This window comes from Cheilinus undulatus, linkage group 23 (genome assembly GCF_018320785.1).
Source record: "Cheilinus undulatus linkage group 23, ASM1832078v1, whole genome shotgun sequence".
NCBI lineage: Eukaryota > Metazoa > Chordata > Actinopteri > Labriformes > Labridae > Cheilinus > Cheilinus undulatus.
Window position 1 is genome coordinate 18,132,051 of NC_054887.1, and position 18,113 is coordinate 18,150,163.

Genomic DNA, 18,113 nt, shown 5'->3' on the forward strand with positions numbered 1-18,113 from the left:
AATACAATCCTTGAGGAAAAAAAGAAACCCCCCCCCCAAAAAAAGCTTCTTAACAGTGTGGCATGGCCTGGCTCTGTACCAGAGCAGTGACAGAGGTAGGTTATTAAATTTACTGTTTTCTGGAACAAATCTCTTGGTTAAGATACTTTTAATGACCCATAGGCCATTAACTAGTAGGCGTAGTAGGCTGTTAATTTTTAATGGAGGCAATGACATCAGCTAACAACCGACTGTACTGAGGAGAACTGCTTGGGATTTTATATCGTTGTAGCATTAAGGGGGTGGGATAATTCCCAGTCACAACTTAGAATAAAGTCTGTGACAGTAGCTGATATCAGACTGTATTGGGATGAACTGCTCTGTGGTTTTACATCATGTAGCGTTAGGGGTGCAAGGTATTTCCCTATCAAGACTGGTGATGTCATGGGCTCCTATATTTTCCCTGCCCAAATAATACAAAGCCAGGAAAGATGTGAACAACTTTCAGCAGTCTAAATAAAAAAGTTCAGTCACACATAGATCTCAGGGTTATCACATGCTTACAGCAACCTTGTTCCAACATATCTGGTGTGTGAAGACACTTGCTAAGAAGTTTGGATTTCACTTTACAGAGACTTAAAGAACCATCTATTTTACCTAACATTATGTAAATGATCAATGAAAAGATCTTTGTTGGAATTTTGTCTATGAAAACAACAAAAAATGTGTTTAATTTTTCCAGCTAGGTCCTTGGGAGGCTTATTTTTCTTAGATACGAGTAGTAGGGCCCTAAGGAAAGAAAGTGGGAACAACTGGTTTAAGCTCAAATGACCATGATATAATGCTAACTCTGTTAGCACATTAAGGGGAATTTCCATTATGTGTTAGCATCAAACTAAAGAACTCATCCTGGTCAATCTGCATGAAATTCAAATGTTCTTAATTAACTTGCCAGTGAGTAAAATAGCAATTTTACTTAGAATGCACATCCCTAGCCAAAATGTTGGAAAACCTCAAAAATCCCAAAGAAAAGCCTTTACTTCCTGTAAAAAGTGACATCATTAACACCTCTTATCTGCCTCTGAGGTACGACTTTGTTTTAGGCTCCAGCTGTTGGCTCGATTCTGCTTCTCACCCTGAGATGCGTGCTAAATATGGAGCCTGGTGCATTTTAAACTCCCTTTTAATGAGTTAAGCTTTCAACATGTGGAAATCTTTGAACACAACATAATGAATGAAAAGAGAATCCAGAACTCCAGAAGGTTTTTGTGCACATGAAAAACTATCGAAGAAATGGAAGAAGTAAATATATTTATAGCAATGTTAATGGACAGAGGCCCCAAATCGTCTTTCCCGTCCCTGTGTTCCTGTGAAAATGCCGCGCCCCGGACCCTGGTCCTCTTCTCTATACAAGCCTTAGTGTTTATCGGTTTGGCTAGAAGGTTCTACATTTATCTACAAATATATAACAAATAAAACTTGCAGGCAAAAATAGTTAAGTTTCAATAGAAACACCCTTTTTTCCTGAAAATACAGCAGTATCTGAAATAATCCTCTCATTCATTTTTTTATTCTGTCCCAGTTTTCTGCATCATACATCAGGAAGCTCTTTGCCTACAAACAGAAAAAAAGTATCTACAAACTTTGTAAACAGACCTGCTTTTTTCCAAAAACATAAATAACTCAAAATATTAACAGCCAATGGAGCAGAAATAAGTTTTGAATGAGCAAAGGGCCAAAGAGATAAATATACAACACCATTCAGATAAAAGAGAAGCTAAAAGGTTCTTTCAGATTTCTTTCAGATGATCTTCAAGCCAGGAGGAGCTCCTCCCCTTCTCAATTCAAATAATAATAATAATAACAATAGAATAATAAAAACAGGTCACTTTCAATCTGAGTTTATGATCACCCCTTGTTTACCGAGAAAAACAAAAAGGAGGGAGGGGTGGAGACAGAGTCCTCGTGTCGCAGCGGGGTTTTTAAGAAGAACCAAAAGAAAAGAAGACCAAAGCATCCACACCAAGCCGTACATTCCTCTGAATGTTTGCTGTTCTCGTAGTCCGGCCCCGAGCTGAGCTCACGCAGGACCCCACTCTCTTCCAGGCCCCTCCCTCTCTTCTCTCCGAGTGTTCGCTGCGTCCGAGTCGAGCTCCTTGGTGGCGGGCAAAAAGGTGGTGGTGACGTCGTCGTGTGGAGGTCTCAGATCAAAGGGACGTCTCCAGGCTGTGTAGCGGGCTCCCTGGGGCCGAGGGGGTTCCTGATTTGGGGGGACCTCCCGGAAGGAGGTGGTTGCTGCTCTCCACAGCGTTATTGTTCTGGTTCGGGGAGGGTGAGACCGGCGTGGTGGTGGTGGGGGCGTTGGTGGTGGTGGTGGTGGGCGTGGGTGTTGGTGAAGGCGGCGTGGGTGTGGCGTTGCGGGGGCTGGCGGAGTTGCGCTTGGTTGGGGCGTCGTCCTCTGCGTCTGTGTCGTCTATGAGGGGGATGTGGGGCTCAGAGTCCTCTATCCGGAACTCAGGGTGGGTCATGAAGTTGTGGATGGATGTTCGCGACTCAGGCTTCTCCAGCCCCTCATAGAGGGAGATGGAGCTGCGGAATGCATTCACCACCCGGATCTGCAGGGAGGGAGGAGAGGCGGGACATTTAGTCTCATTTAGCAAGGACGAACCTGCATGTTACAATTTAACTCCACAACATTAATAATGATCAACAACCAGGGCACAGTTTTACTGGGTCAATAATCGGTGAGTTTCAGGGGCAAAAATCTATCGTGAGGGGGAAACTCTGAGAGAAACGTGCAGGTGTGCAGTTATGTTTAGCATTATTCCTACTCACTGTCCAGACCGTAGTTGAGGGCCAAAAGTGTAAACAGGAGCATAAATATTCAGCTGCATTCATTTCAGGTTCATTTATTTCTCTGTGTCTCATTTTCTGTCAGTCTAAGCCATTCTCTGTCCTGCTTGTGTCATGATTACAGGGCATCATCCATGTTTGGCTCTTGTTTGTTTTTTTTTAAACCAGCTTTTTATATTTGGACATAAAGGACAAATAGTCCCGCCACTATCCTAAGTTACAAATCCATCAGGTAGGAACTTTGTAATCACAGGGAGTGTTCAATGCAGCACTGACTTATAGAGGGGTGGCATGAAGTTTGAATGAATATTGATTATCCTTTTCTGTCTCCCTTTTACATTTATGCTACAGTACATAACTTTTAAATCAAATTTTTTTTGGTCTTTAAAGCCTGGTTTATGATTCTGTGTCGAGTTTACGCTTTAGCGATGACACCACTGTAAGCTCTACAAACTTGTGAGTTGTAATGTGTGCATCGTTCTACAATACTCCATCAGAACATTACTCAGATGTCTGATATTTTAAGGCCAGTTCCAAGTCCTGTGCCCACATTTCCCAGTCATTTGTCTCCAGGAAACCATGGCAAATGAAAGTGAGCAAAATATGTTGGGGTTGTAACTGATAAATATTGACCAGCAGTTATTGCCACGAAGAAAAGAGAAAAGACATCAGAGCTTAATCAGCTAAGGGAGAGGATGGAAAATTTTTGGGGGGCATTCACTTGGCCACTGAGTGACAAGAATCAGGAACTGCAGATCAGCCATGTAAACAGGCCTCTGTGTGGGGTTCAGGGCTACATTGACCTACGGTACAGGCTAAGGTGTAGCTTTAACACAGAAGCATAAATCAGGCTAAAAACCCCGTTGTATCCTTTTTTCCTAATGTATTTTTTCCTAACGTTAACGACCAAACAGAAATAGCTTGCATGGAACAAGTCAATCATAGCAGAGAAAGTTAAGGTTTCAGACAGGTTGTAGATGCAACAGTTAGCTGCATTCCATTTCAGTTCATTCATAAAGCTAACTTACAGAATAATCGATATGCATGTGTTTAGTTTTTTTCTTAACTTTAAAAGTTAAAAATGGCATAAAAGTCTTAGCTTAATTCTTTAAAGACTCAAATACAAGATAAATACCAAAAGGTACAATTCTAATTGTTAACTCTAGGAAATGTGCCATACTGCAATGAAGACACAGTCCAAAAAGTTGACTATGTTAATTTCATCAACCAAAACTATGATAAAACATGTTGGTCGTCAACCCCTTTTATCTATAAAAAAGATGAGACTAAGACTAAGACTGGCAACAAAGAGATCTTTGATGACAAAAACTAACAAAAAGTAAGTTTTGTTTTAACGAAGAAGACTAAACTGAGACTAAAATTTTATTCGGTTTTCATTGGTATTCAAAATCCATGATAATTCTCCAATGTAGGTAAATCTGTCAAAACAGCACAAGTGAGATTTGGCACCAGATTCAGGCAAAGAGAATTTCTGCTTGAAGTTCTGACTGAAATGTAATGATTTTTTTTATGGTATATATTTTTTTATCTACTAAAAAACTAAATCACTATTCGCACAGGATTAGTATTACCTCGGGACTTCTGGTTATTTGTAATAATCACACAGTACTGTGTCTTAAATCCTTTTTGAATCAACCATGTCTGTTATTTGCAGAGTAAAAATTCCATGCTGCACCTTCACCTTCATGTTTTCATTTAAAATGTCTGTCAATTCGACAGACTTCACTCATCCAGTGCAAATGCACCACAGCAAACACTGACATATGGGGGTAATTCACAATTATCAGAGGTCCAGAGGGAACACCAATCCCATGTGAACAGTGCTTACCATAAAAATAGCTGTCAAAATTTACACTGGAGTTGACTTTAAAACAGTTCTTCTTCTAACAAGGCAAATAGCTAACAGTAAGTTTGTATTTTGGGGCTGGCACCAAAAGACTATTGGCTATTAAGATTTTAAGGAAAGCAGTTACCACCCATGGCCAATTTCTGGACATGCCTTTGCATGTAGCCAAGTAACCCTAGAGCATACCGTATCTACTGTTTGCCTTGAAATAGGACTACAATTAACTAAAAGAACACCATGCTGCATCTAAATAGACTAAAACTAGCGATTGGTCCATATAATCAATAAGAACGTTTGTTTCCATCATGAGAAACCAGTGGTTCCCAACTTGGCATATCTGTAGGGGGTACATGAGGCTTTGTCTGCTCTCAGGGATATCATAGTAAGTTTACACATTTAACTAAATTATGGTTAGACACTTATTTTTTAATTCAAAGGCCTGTTGCTTAAACTGCATAAAAATAGAAGTTTCTGGCTGTAATTGTTACATTTTAACAATGATGCATCACTGTTGGGTCTCAAGTTGGGAGATTTTTTTTTTTTTATACAAATGTGATGACCCAAGGAGAAATGATGAACCACTGAGTTAGAAAATGATCGTCAAGGTGATAAAATAAATGATAAGTAGGGTGATTTTGCAACTGGTGGTGTTGCCCTCTGGTGGCAATTAGAAAAAAATGCAGCATTAAGCCAATTTAGCTCTGGCTTCCCTTCTGAAACCAAGACGCTACATCCACTTCTAACAGACATAAGTGCACCAAATGAATGAAAATTAATCAGATTTAAAGCTGGTCCGATCCGAAATGACTATTCAACCTCACACTAATATATGATTCTCTATCATATAATTAATCTAAATTGAAGTGTTAATCCAAACTGATGAAGAAGAGTCAAGAAAGTCTTGAGAAAGTGTACAAACCAGTTTCAAACCTGATGCAATGTGTGTTTTGTTTGATTTTTTGTGAGTTCGGTAGTAAGACTTCACAAAACACTCGGTAGATGTCTCTATGTCGGATTAATCAGAATGCAAAAGAATCAAGAGATGAAAAGGATGCTATTCTTTAGACAAGAAGGCATCAAGAGAAAAAAGGACAGAGGCTGGGCGAGTGTTTTACTGTTGTTTGACATGCTTAGTATTGATTATAGAGAAAGACAGGACAGAAAGAAGATTAGAGATAAAGAGGACAGAAAGATGAGGATAAGAGACAGAAAGACATACAGAGAGGGGTGATCAGTTACAGCTCATGTTTGTGGAGTCAAAAACAACAAAAAGCTGCGGCAGCCAAGCATGTCTACAAGCTGGTTGTTTTTTAAATGTCAGAAAAAACAGCACAACGAGAGAAAACTCACAAACGAGACCAGAGACTTTGAACCCATGCAGAGCGCGGCGCTACCTTGTGTTCAATGGTAGTAAACCTTTGAGTATAGCCCATGACACATTTCACAGAATCTAAAGAAGAATATGTGGGGGGTCAGTCGTAATTTTTAAGGGAATGTGGGTGGATACATTCTGCCAACAAACAAGTATTCAAAAGGGGGAAAAAGGCTTTAAAAGGGTACCTGGAAGAAAAGGTTCATAGTTAAGAAAAGTCCACAAATGTCTCATCTCTAGTGCCATCTCAGAACAAAACAATAGTGCATTATCAAACAACATTAAATCTGCTGAAACTCCCACATGTTTACATTCAAAAGCAGACATTTATTCAATTAAATATGCTTGGAAACATCTGCTTCACATTCTTAAATCATTGCTGCTCTTCCTGGGAAGATCTGAAAGAGAAAAAAATGATTGTCAAAGGCTGTAGAGGTCTTGAAATCCTCTGGATCCGCCCTTCTTCCTCAAATTATGGCATAAAGGCTGAAAAACACTTAAAAATTCTGCATCCAAACAAGCCTCTCCATTGCCACCCTGTTTCATTACACACCCCATAATGCTCCGCATCTGCAGAAAAAACAGATGTTATATCACTGGACTTACTGAGAATCCACGTCTTTGAGATATATTCGATGTGATGGTTTGTCTCTACTGTTTTAGGCCGTGATCATGGGCGTATACTCAAAACATTTACCCGATTAGGGACTAAGAAAGCTGCGACACAGACCCATGGGTGCTACAGGGGGCACAGAGCAGACTGAGGCAGCTGCAGACAAAACCTGAATTCAGAATGTCATGGGTTGTTTTGGTCAATGAGATAACAGTAAAACCTTTTTTCCTCAAGTTTTTGAGACCGAAGCGGAAGCAGAACAGAAAACATGATGACACAGAGATAAACACCTTGTTACAGAGTACATACATAGATATATAGATATCACAGCTGTGTTATCGAAGCATTATGGAAGATGTGGTACTTTTGGTGTTGTTTTTGTCAAAGAGAACAAGGGGAGGGAGGTATTAGGAGGAGCATGAGAGAGTCAAAAGTGTCAGCGAGGAGGAAGATGTTAGAGGAACAGAAGAAGTAATAAATAAAATAAAAGTCTCATGCACTAGAGGAGAACACGCACTCACACCCCACAGTGGCAGAAGCGGAGTTGGCGGCAGTGGCAGTAGTGGTAGTAGTAGTAGAAAAGGCTACATGTGTAGGGCTAGAAACATTGGTTACATCGTGCTGTTGTTGGCTGGAGTTGGAGGCCTGCCGCCTTAGAGCCCCCTGAAAGGAAGTTCCACTCTGGAACGCACTCACTACATCCATCTGCAAAGAATCAGACAGCGTGACAGGAGAAACAAAAAAACAAAGAGGCCCAGAGGAAAATAAAAACACAACACAGCCAGAGGAGAGAGAAAAGAGAGAAAAATAAAGAAAAGGCACCAATAACCATAGGAAAATGTCACTTGGAATTGGCATTGTAGTTAAAAGAGAGAGGGAAAAGGGGGAGGGATCGGTCGGGTTTAAAGGCACTGATTGAAGGGACTCCAAAATCTGACCTCCCTTCACTTCACTCTTTTCTCTGCAGAATCCCTCCTGGCTATAGCCATGCCAATCCTCCTTTCAGCTCTTTTAGCGTGCTTTCCATCCAAATCCAATCGCTTCTCATCAGTACCTTCAAACTAGTCTACATAAACCCAGTCAGAGAAAATAAGGCATAGACACCCGCTTTAGCTCAAAAGCAGAACAGGAGAAAAAATTAGAGGGTTTGTTTTTAGGGCACAAGCCATTCTTAAAGAGTGCCGAGAGAAAGATTTTAAGCTGGAGGAGCAATAGAGAGTTAAAAAGATTTATGGCTTTTGATTCCCTTGGTGTTGTGTGGTGTGAGTGGTGCACAGGACGGCACATGAGTCGTTACCTGAGTTTGGATTCGATTCAGGCCCCTGAACCAGAGGATCTGGCCGCGGCGAAGCTCCCGCTCAGCGTGGTCGATCTCGTCCATGTCCTCCAGCTCCTCCAGCTCCTCGTCTGGAATCTCCTCCTTTTGCGTGCCATGTCCTGCAGTTTTTAAGAATTTTAAGCGGCTGGTGGGTATCGAGGAGATTACCTGGGAGACATGAAGGTTTACATGAGAAGCACTGACGAAAGACGGTGTTACATCGCTTAGCGTGGTGAGTTGACATCTAATTACGGCAGAACGAGCCAAGTTTCAGGCAGCATTGCCCTGAAATAAGCTGCTCTGACAGCTGAGGCACCCAGTTTGACGTCATCTGCTCTGTCTCACAAAGATCATCCCAGAGTTGAGTAAGACACGTACAAATTATAACACTTTGTGTACTGGTTCTGATAAGGAAGTGATTACAGCAAAGTATCTTAACATGATAGTGTTTACCACCAAGCTTAATGAACATCTGAATGAACACAGAAACATTTAGGAATAAGTCGTATCATCCTGTGATTGTTTCAGTCACAAGTGTTCACTCAATATTTTCCTCCTTCTCCCAACATTTTTCTGAACAACACAGAAACACACCATTCATAAAAGTTAGCCTGCAACTACTATAGTGCCTATAAAAAATATTCCCCCTCTTGGGTATTTTACTGTTTTACAGATTTTACAAATCAGTCATGATCAATATAATTTGGCTTTTATTACATTTTTTTTTATTTTTACAGTGAATGTCTCTCAAGTGATTGTAGTATAAAGATGCATGTGTCTGGAAGGTCCAATCACTGGTTATTCAGTATTCCTGTCTACCATTACACCATAAAGACCAAAGAACACTCTAAGAAACTTAGAGAAAAGGTAATTGAAAATTGAAAGTCAGGGCTTGGATTGCTGCCAAAGGTGTATCTATTAAATCCTGACTTGAATGGTTGACTATTTATGCGATTTTATTATCAATCTTCTTGAAATCTTTGAGGAATTTCCCTGTAGACCTTTAACAAAACTTAAAGTAATTTCTCCTCAATTTTTGGGAGAATTCTGTGGGAATTTTCCAAAAAAATGTTTGAAAATATTCTCTGGGACTTTTACTGTAAATCTTATGAAATGTCCCAGGGAACCAGGAACACTTGGCATTTTCAAAAGTAACTATTTGCATATTCACAAAACCTTTCAGCAGCCTTTCCTGCTAGGTTTCCCAGAATTTTCATTGGAATCATCAGGGGATTTTGGCAACCTTCCTGGAAACTTTTGGGATTTTATCTGTCTCAGAAAATGTTCATTTGTATGATGCTTTTCCAGAAGCTTTGGGGTATTTTCTTCAGTCTTTGTTTTGTCATAATCTGTACTGTCTAAAGTCTAAACAGCAATGTGTTTTATTAAATAAATATAATTAAAAAGAAATCAGAAAAACGGGGTCTTGATAGCTTAATAAGGATCCTGAGGGTCCTGAGGCATGACCACTTAAGAACCACTGATTTAAACCATTTTCCCCTTCCCAGAAAATACAATAAGCAGACTGCAGCTTTAATACAGAGGCGACTTATATTCTGGATTTTATGGTAAAGCATATGTTATATATGTTAAATATAGCCGTGCTTACTCACTAGTAGGCATTTCCAAACACTGGTAAAACAAGGACAGACCCCTAACATGTCACAGTTTGCCTTCACATTCTATAGAGGAGTGGTAGCCCTGTTTGCTGTCAAAATACGAACAAGCGATTATGAAATATGAATAACTACACTAGATGATCTCTTGATCCAACTTGTACTCTAAGATACAGCAGCAGGAAGTACTGCAATGCTTCTCCTCTTTTATACACCCACTTATCCACTTTTTACACAAGGGGGCAGTGTTTCACAACATTTTTAAGCCCAGCATCACTGTGTCATCCTACCTGTCCCCATAGTAAAGAGCCAAAGCCTAAGAAAGTGCACCACAGCCATTGGTCGATGGTCAGAGCCACGCAGCTGAATGGCTTCCCTCCAAACTGCACGATAACGATCTATAGAAACAGAAACAGAAACAGAATTATTAGAGAGGTAGCTCTTAGGTTTAGTGTTTCCTATTGCTTGTTTAATTTTTTTCAGCATGTTTACCTGAATAATGAAGGTACCAAAGACAATACTACAGAAAATAATGTTGTTGAAGATGCCTTCAAAGACGTTCCTCTCGCCATGAATCTTGCGGGCATTGATTTCGTTGAAAAGCTGCATCAGCACAAAAGTGTTAAAGACGATGGTGTAGTGTTCGGACGGCGGTGCGTGAAGGGGTGCATTCCTGCCACTGTCAATGTCAAACATTTTCTCCCCTGCAAGAAGAGAATTTATCTAAAAATTGCATTGATTTCTTTGTTTCTTTGTGCTGATTATACAAGGAATTTCAGGTTTTTTACCCGCAAAGAGCAGAGTGAAGATGATGACCAGCTGGTAAACTCCCTGACCCAGGATGTTCTTCATCATGGTGCGGGAGATGAGTGGCTTGTTGCGGCCATATGGCTTCCTTAGCAGCAGGGCTTCTGTGGGGGGCTCTGTGGCCAGAGCGAGCGAAGCAAAGGTGTCCATGATGAGGTTAACCCATAACATCTGTACGGCTTTCAGCGGGGAGTCCTGAAGGCAGAGAGCGATGGGGACAGAGAGATTAGATGAGGAAAGATTTGCATCACTGTCATTGAAAATTCAGGCCATTTATCAGAAATAACTAAGATTGACATGAACCAAATTACTCATGGAAAACAATTTATTTTGTCTTCTTCTGGATGGCTGATCGCATGTTTACAAGCTGCAGCAACGTGAGCATAGAAGGGCGTGTGTTTGACATGAGTAATTTGGTCTCTGCACCTACTTTTGTCAGCATGGTCAAGAATTAATCAGGGATTTCGTTTAAGAAAATTAAGTGTAAGAAATAAACTGAATTTGTGACACAGATCTACATTATTCTGATTAAAGAAGCAGAAAAATCACAAAGCTTAAGATCACAGCTCATGCAGCCTAAAACAGACAGGATTTAACAAATAATTATGGAATTTCTACTACTATACTTATTATTTTTAATACACTGAGACTAAAAATAAATAAGCCTCTTTAGGAACAAAATACATCAAATGAGCCAGCTCCTGTATTTTCACCATAAACCCAGACCCTGCCTCTCCTCTCCAATTTGACAGCTGGATCTGCACTTAAGAGACCTCGAACTGAAAACTTCCAGCATGTGAGATAAAGCTTATGTAATCTCAGTCTGTTGCTGCCAGCTGTACCAATTCCATGGCTGCTGAGTCAAAGTGTGAACTAGAGAACAAAACTTCTCACAGCTCAAAAAACCACCCTCACACTGCGGACCGAGGCAGTTTCTGTCAAAGTGAGGCAGGATCTGCTTGGCCCCATGCTAACCTGGGTAATGCAGGCTCCTGTAAACGCTACGATGACGGCCACCACGTTGACTGTGAGCTGAAACTGGAGGAACTTTGAGATGCTGTCGTAGACGTTTCGGCCCCACATGACAGCTTTGACGATGCTAGAGAAGTTGTCGTCGGTTAGGATGATGTCAGATGCTTCCTTGGCTACATCTGTGCCGGCTATACCCTGGAGATGAGAGAGAGGAGGATAAAGACAATGCCTTTATCACAAATATTCACATTTTAATGTTTCTAGTAGGGGTTGACTGATATTGTTTATTAGGGTGAAGTCTGACACTGATAAGAGTAACTTATGAGCCTGATAACTGATATTTGGATGTTACTGTAAATATGCATTTGCAGTAAAAATGAGCCATTAGTAAATTCAAATTTTGATTCACAATATGTGAAAGAACAAAACTGTCATTAAGATAAAGCAATAATTCTTCATTGCTAATAACTCAAGATGAACAAGTACAACATCAGTGAAGGACAGTTTCTTTCTTTGAAAACTGTACGTCTTTTACAGTTCATGTGTAATAATTAGTTCTACAAATGCTCCAGTTTTCACTTTAAAAAGAAGCAAAACCACAGTATAAAAGAACTCCGAAACAAGCAGGGCTTTACATTAACTTTTTTGCTCACTAGCCACCGTAGCTAGTTTTGCAGAGTTACTAGCCACTCAGCATTTTTGCTAGCCTCGATTTTGTGGCTTGGAAATTACATTTCATATGCCAAATGAGGTATATTTGGTATGGGATTGATCCACTCGATCAATATAAGCTCTCCCCTTATACCTATACCAATTTTATTCCTTTGAAGTGAGATAAATGACAACAAAAACACGATTATTCTTAGATTTTTTCTTATATCAACTGTTTATTTAAAAAAAAATAAAAAAGCTATCCATCCATCTTGCAAAGCTCCTGTCTGGACCATTTGGGCCCGGTTAGAAAGTGACAGGACCAATCAGCGATGAGGGGCAGTACTTTTGGGCGCGGGAGAGTTGTGACGTAAGCAAGCAGCGAGAAGAGGCCGGTGAAATTATTTTGGAAGAGATTAGCGTGGATGCTGCTATCGCACAAGTTTTATCAGAACTTGGCATTTCTTTGTTAAAAGAAGTACAAGGAACAACATTAAGTTGTTTTGTTTTCAAAAACAATGGAAGTCGTGTACTGACATATCTACAGTCGCCATGGTTCGCGTTATGTAGTTCTCTATGGTGTTTACTCCTTGGCAGCGGCTAAGTCACATTTTGTTGCTCTAATTGACCCTCCGAGTATTTTTAAGGCTCTGCCCTTTCCCAAATGCTGTGTATGAGAGGTTTTACAGATGGATGTGTGAAACAAATCTATCTGGCGTGTCAGGTTAAGTGAAGCATAGATTGCCAGTGATAAATTCATTCTGTTACATGCCACAGCTGAGATCCACCTGCATTTTGCTAGTTGGTAGGTGTAAATGTTGAGCCCTTAATACAAGTATAAGTCATATAAATATGAAAAAATATACTGAATGTGATAACAGTAAAACTGCCTTTCAAAAAAATATATAATGCTGGATAATAAATACTGACACAATAATGTGTACATCACTTAAATGCTATAATGGTAAAGGTGTGGCTCATTTAGACTGATTAGATTGATTCAGATTGAAACTGACAAGAGTGAAATCAGAGCCAGATGTATGATTTTTATAGACTATCAGTAAAGTAAAACGTTGACAGGGATAAAGATATTCAGCCAAATGCTGAATACTGACCCGATTATCAGCCAGGCAGACAACCAGCTGACCCCTAGTTTCCACTGAAAAAGTCTTGTTTCTACATATTTTTTTGCACATCATTAATGCTGCTTCATAACAATTGTTTGCAGTGAAAAGCATTCCCTTCATTTCAGTTTTTTTCTACTCTTCAAGGCAAATTTCCCAGACCTTGCATTTTCCCATCTTCTTCTCCCTCCTTTTCTTGCTTGTGTTTTCAAATGCTCCTAAAACACTGCAGTCAAAACAGTGAACTGTGATGTGAACAAGCAAATCCACCAAAAGAGAAAAAAAAAACCCTGTACAACACTGATGACAGTTAAGATGTGATAATGTATTACTGAGACATGTCCCAGTCAAAGTGTTGTTAAAATCTAAATCCTCTCAAAAGTAAAATAAGACTATGTGAGACTCTTTATGCTAAATCTTGAATATCTCACTGACGACTTCAAAGATTTTTTAAGGATCCAAGGGAACCATTTAGTGATTCTTAATTTTGATGTGTTGAAGTTGATTTGTTATAGATATATCTTTAAAACTGGGATGGTAAAAGGAGAGAAATCTCACCATGGCAAAGCCAACATCAGCTTTCTTCAAGGCAGGACCGTCATTGGTACCGTCTCCTGTTACTGCTACCACTTGTCTTTGCTCTATTACTGTGCTGTCAATAATACCTAGAAAGAAAAAAAGATAATTCTTAATATTAAATTCTGCATTCTATGACAATACACTAGCAAAATTGGGATGGACAAACAAACAAACAACAACCCAAAAAAAAAAAAAAAACAGATTTACCTTTAACTAGTGTGTGTTTGTCTGTGGGGGAGGAGCGAGCCAGCACTCGTAGTTTGGGCCAAATCTTGTCGATTCTCTCTTGTTCAATCTAAAAATATGAGAAAAAACTCTGATAGAATCACACTAAAACATTTTGATTCTCTCTCTGAAGTACAGAGGATATTTTACTGACACACACCTCTCCTTTTTCATTGCGTATCCTGCGATTGAACTCTTTTCCTTCCAGGCAGAGGAAGTCATCTCCAGGCTGCAGGATACCACACTTGGTGGCGATGGCTCGAGCCGTGTTTATGTTGTCACCGGTCACCATCCGTACCGTGATGCCAGCGCGCTGGCACTTCCTGATGGCATCGGGTACCTGGAAAACCAAACAAAAAAAATGCACATTTTTTAAAAAACATCAAATTTATCTAGCTTATAATTTCCTACTTCAACACTAAATTTAACAAGTCTGTTTTCTGAGAAGGACATGAGCATCATTCTCAGCTAACGGATCACGCAGCAACAGCGTGGGAGAGTTTCACTGCTTTAATTAAACAAAAGGCAGATGTTTCAAGCAAACAAAATGAGTAAGTGCTACAGGCCAGGCATTAACATGGCAGAAAACCAAAGCAAATAATAAAACTATTTTGAACATTCATATCTTTGCCCCACAGTGGAACCACTCCTTTAAAAGCACTTGTATCATAAATTATCAGGATATGCCTGCACCAAAGTGAAGCTACTCCTACTTAAAAATGGCTGATGCTGCATCCCTCATCAAACCTTTTTTTTGCTTCTCTCAGAGAGCTCTGAAATTCTCGACTGTAGGACAGTAGAAATCAATTAAGCTGCCAGTTTGATCCATAAGAAGTGTCCATCTAGTGGTTTTCCATGTGTGGGAATGAGGAAGAAAAGAGGAACTGCATGAATGAGTCAGACTTTCTGGTACCAAAAACCTAATATTCCAACAAATACATGTTTCTGTATACAAGTAATGCAGAAATCAGGCAGGAATAAAAAGATGGTTTCTCTGTATAGTCCCCCTTTGTTGTTGATAAAAATGTCAATGTAAAGACTGCCTTTGGGGCAAAAAAAGTACACCAACTTTTTCTACATTTAATTGTTTCTACTTCCTTTTCCACTCCATAACACGAATGCCTTCAGGAGCGGCTTCTACAGACTGCTAAGTTTTATTTTTCTTTTTTTTCTTTTGATACTTGGGGAAGAAAATGAATTACAAATAGAATAATGTTGGGCCAATTACAAAAAGACAGGAAAAAAGTAGCACAGATAGAGTCAGAGATGGTTAGCCTTGTATATAATCATGGAAACAACCATGGGAAACCAATAAAAAAAGAAATGAACCGAAAGACAGAAGAGAATACCATGTACCGAGTAACAGGCATTCCTCACCCAATCCCTTGAGAATTAAGCAGCACAGTTTATAGTCTGTTTGACTTTGTCATCCTTATTTATAATTAAGTATTAACAAACTGTAGACAACTTGCTCCATCTTTGCCTACCTGCTCAAATGATAAGAGGCTAACAAGTACAGTATCTGCAATGTTTTATGAGTACTGGTACTTAGCATCTGTTACCTGATAGTAGTGTTTATCAGTGCATCCCCAGTATTTCTCAGACTATGAAGTGTTCATATGTAGTGACTATAACTGTAAATCAAGCAACTACTTTAGTATCAGATGCCTGCAGTCTGATGTGACCACTGTAAAACTGCTTTTTTGTCTCTACAAACAATCCTTGAAAAAAAAACAACAAAACAAGGAGAAACCACTACTGTTACATTATTCAGAAGTATAATGTAGCGACCCTGGATAGTTTCCTTTGTTTTTAGACATTTGCCTGATGTGTAAATCAATCATGATCAGGTGCCACCACCTGCATCACTCTACAGGAACAATGTTAGGGAGACCAGGGCATCAGCATGCTTCTAATCCACAACAGGATTTGTTTACATTATTTGCATGTTTTCTTTGTGATATTTCCTTGAAAAAATGAAATACGAAGCACACAGAGCTATTTAAATATAACTGAGGAAAGAGGAACTCAACTTTCATAACTGAGTATCAATAAACACTGGCAAGAAGTGCTCTGACACTGAGGTTGCAAGCTCTGCAAGCACTTTAAGTCCCGGCTGTGGACATAGATCCAAGAGCTCCTGATGTTACACCGTGCCCCTAAAAAGGCACTGAACTTCAGTTTGTCCACAACAACATTTATGCAATCACGGGAAATAAAAGACACTTGTGAAATCTGTTTCACTGACAGGTAAGATTTTTTAAAATAAAAGCTGACTCCTGTTTTGATTAAAACTTTTCTTTAACTTAAAATCCTGCTTGTAGTGATCCTTGTGTGTTAAACTACTAACCTCAGGTCTTACGGGGTCTTCGATGCCCACCACGCAGATACAGGTCAGTCCAGTGAGGATGTCGTTTTCATTGTCCCAGTCAGGTTCCCCCTCAGAGGCAGGGAAGTCCCTGTATGCAAGGCAGATGGTCCTCAGGCCCTCTGAGGCCATGGGCTCGATCACTTTCTTTACCATGTCGTCTCTGTCCCGCGGGCGGAATACCTTGGACTCACCGTTTGCTGTCAGGATTTTATAGCACCTGGAGGTTTACAGGGGATATGATAATTAATACAAAAAATGTGGGGAGAAAGAGGACAAGTGTAGAAATATGTACCAAATCATAAAAGCAGAAAATAACACTGATACAACTAAGGCCATGGAGAAGACAAAGAGTTTGGATGGTGAGCTGCAGTGGTAAGAAGCCGCTCTAAGCCCTCTGTGGGTTAAAAAGAAGCCTGCTTGGTTAAGAAGCTTACTGAGTTGTTACCGGCTCATTTTCTCAGTGCCTGTTTTTAAGTCGCAAAGTAAGGGGCTTGGGTGGGATGCACTTGAACTTCTTAGCTGCTTAAGCACATATCATTTGCTGCAAACTCGGGCCGGCTAGAGCAAGGAGAACAAATCTAGTAAACTATGCTATCAGAAGAGGTCAAACAACAAAGCATATATTTATAGTAGAAATGTGCAGAGAGCTAGATGTTATTCTTACTTTTTAAGGAGGATTTCTGAGGCCCCTTTGCTGAACATGCGGTAGCTGCCATCTGCCATCTTCAACACAGAGCTCATAGATTTTCTGACTGAGTTAAAGGTGTAGACTTTGTATAGTTTTTCTTCAGGGATTTCATTACGAATAGCCTGGTAGTCCCGCTTCAGGTCGTTGGAAAAGCCAAGCAAGGCACATTCGGTTTTGTTGCCCACCTGTCGAGGAAGGCCGCCTTCTTTCTCTGGAGGCTGAATTAAAAAAAAAAAAAAAAAAAAAAGGAGTCAGTGAGGGAAAATCACTGTGCTACATGATTTTATAAAGCCAGATTCCTCTCCTTAGACTTACCATGATTTTTGTAGTGTAGGCGCAGTTGACGGCAATGCCCAGAATCAAAATGTCTAAGATGGAGGGGGGGATGTTCTCTGGTTCAGGGACTTTCTTGTAGTGCTTTTCAGCGAGGTAGGCCTGCACAACGGTCATGCGGTTCATGGTGAGTGTGCCGGTTTTGTCTGAGCAGATGGCTGTAGCGTTGCCCATGGTCTCACAGGCATCCAAGTGTCGCACAAGGTTGTTATCTTTCATCATTTTCTGACAAAATATGACACAGTATGTAAAATATTTTAAAATGACTTCATTCAGGATGAGGAAATAGAAATTTAAAGGTGCACTTTCACTTTTAGGTTGTCAAATAAATGCAGTTAAAGGCAGCATGACTAAATTAGCAGCTCCTGACTAGACTAAAGCCCTCTTGGCTTAGCTTTAGCGCATCAGTTAGCACAGTCTCCTTGGCCTAATTGCCTTGCTTGCTAGTTTTAATAGGCTAAAGAATAAGCTTGTCAACACTTGATACAGGTTAATTTACCTTTACTGAATAAGCCAAGGAGATGGTTACTGCAAGAGGAAGGCCTTCAGGAACAGCCACGACCAAAACGGTGACACCAATGATGAAGAATTTCACAAAAAACTGGATATAAATGGGCGTGCAGTCCTTGACCCAGGGCAGGTTCTGGATCCAGAATGTGTCGACTACAAACAGCACCACCAGGATGATAACAGTGATGGCTGACATAACCAGACCTGAAGGGAAAGAGAGACAACATGAACAAGA

At 40.0% G+C, this 18,113-nt stretch overlaps 1 protein-coding gene across 5 annotated transcripts in view; it reads right to left on the reverse strand.

Annotated features, from left to right (window-relative positions):
* Positions 1 to 18,113, reverse strand: part of atp2b1a (ATPase plasma membrane Ca2+ transporting 1a) — a 71,352-nt gene continuing 53,239 nt past the window's right edge. For 2 of the 5 annotated variants that reach the window (XM_041780586.1, XM_041780585.1), the window contains 14 exons: positions 17,868 to 18,082; positions 17,351 to 17,593; positions 17,012 to 17,253; positions 16,327 to 16,564; positions 14,137 to 14,316; positions 13,959 to 14,046; positions 13,731 to 13,837; positions 11,401 to 11,592; positions 10,407 to 10,620; positions 10,111 to 10,322; positions 9,909 to 10,016; positions 7,982 to 8,170; positions 7,300 to 7,389; positions 1 to 2,594 (listed from right to left, as the gene is read on the reverse strand). In XM_041780586.1, coding sequence (XP_041636520.1) covers positions 2,187 to 2,594; positions 7,300 to 7,389; positions 7,982 to 8,170; positions 9,909 to 10,016; positions 10,111 to 10,322; positions 10,407 to 10,620; positions 11,401 to 11,592; positions 13,731 to 13,837; positions 13,959 to 14,046; positions 14,137 to 14,316; positions 16,327 to 16,564; positions 17,012 to 17,253; positions 17,351 to 17,593; positions 17,868 to 18,082 — 2,726 coding nt within the window. In that variant the 3' untranslated portion in view covers positions 1 to 2,186. Of the gene's footprint in view, positions 2,595 to 7,205; positions 7,390 to 7,981; positions 8,171 to 9,908; positions 10,017 to 10,110; positions 10,323 to 10,406; positions 10,621 to 11,400; positions 11,593 to 13,730; positions 13,838 to 13,958; positions 14,047 to 14,136; positions 14,317 to 16,326; positions 16,565 to 17,011; positions 17,254 to 17,350; positions 17,594 to 17,867; positions 18,083 to 18,113 lie in introns of all 5 variants that reach the window. The other 3 variants (XM_041780588.1, XM_041780587.1, XM_041780589.1) reach the window with 2 other exon arrangements.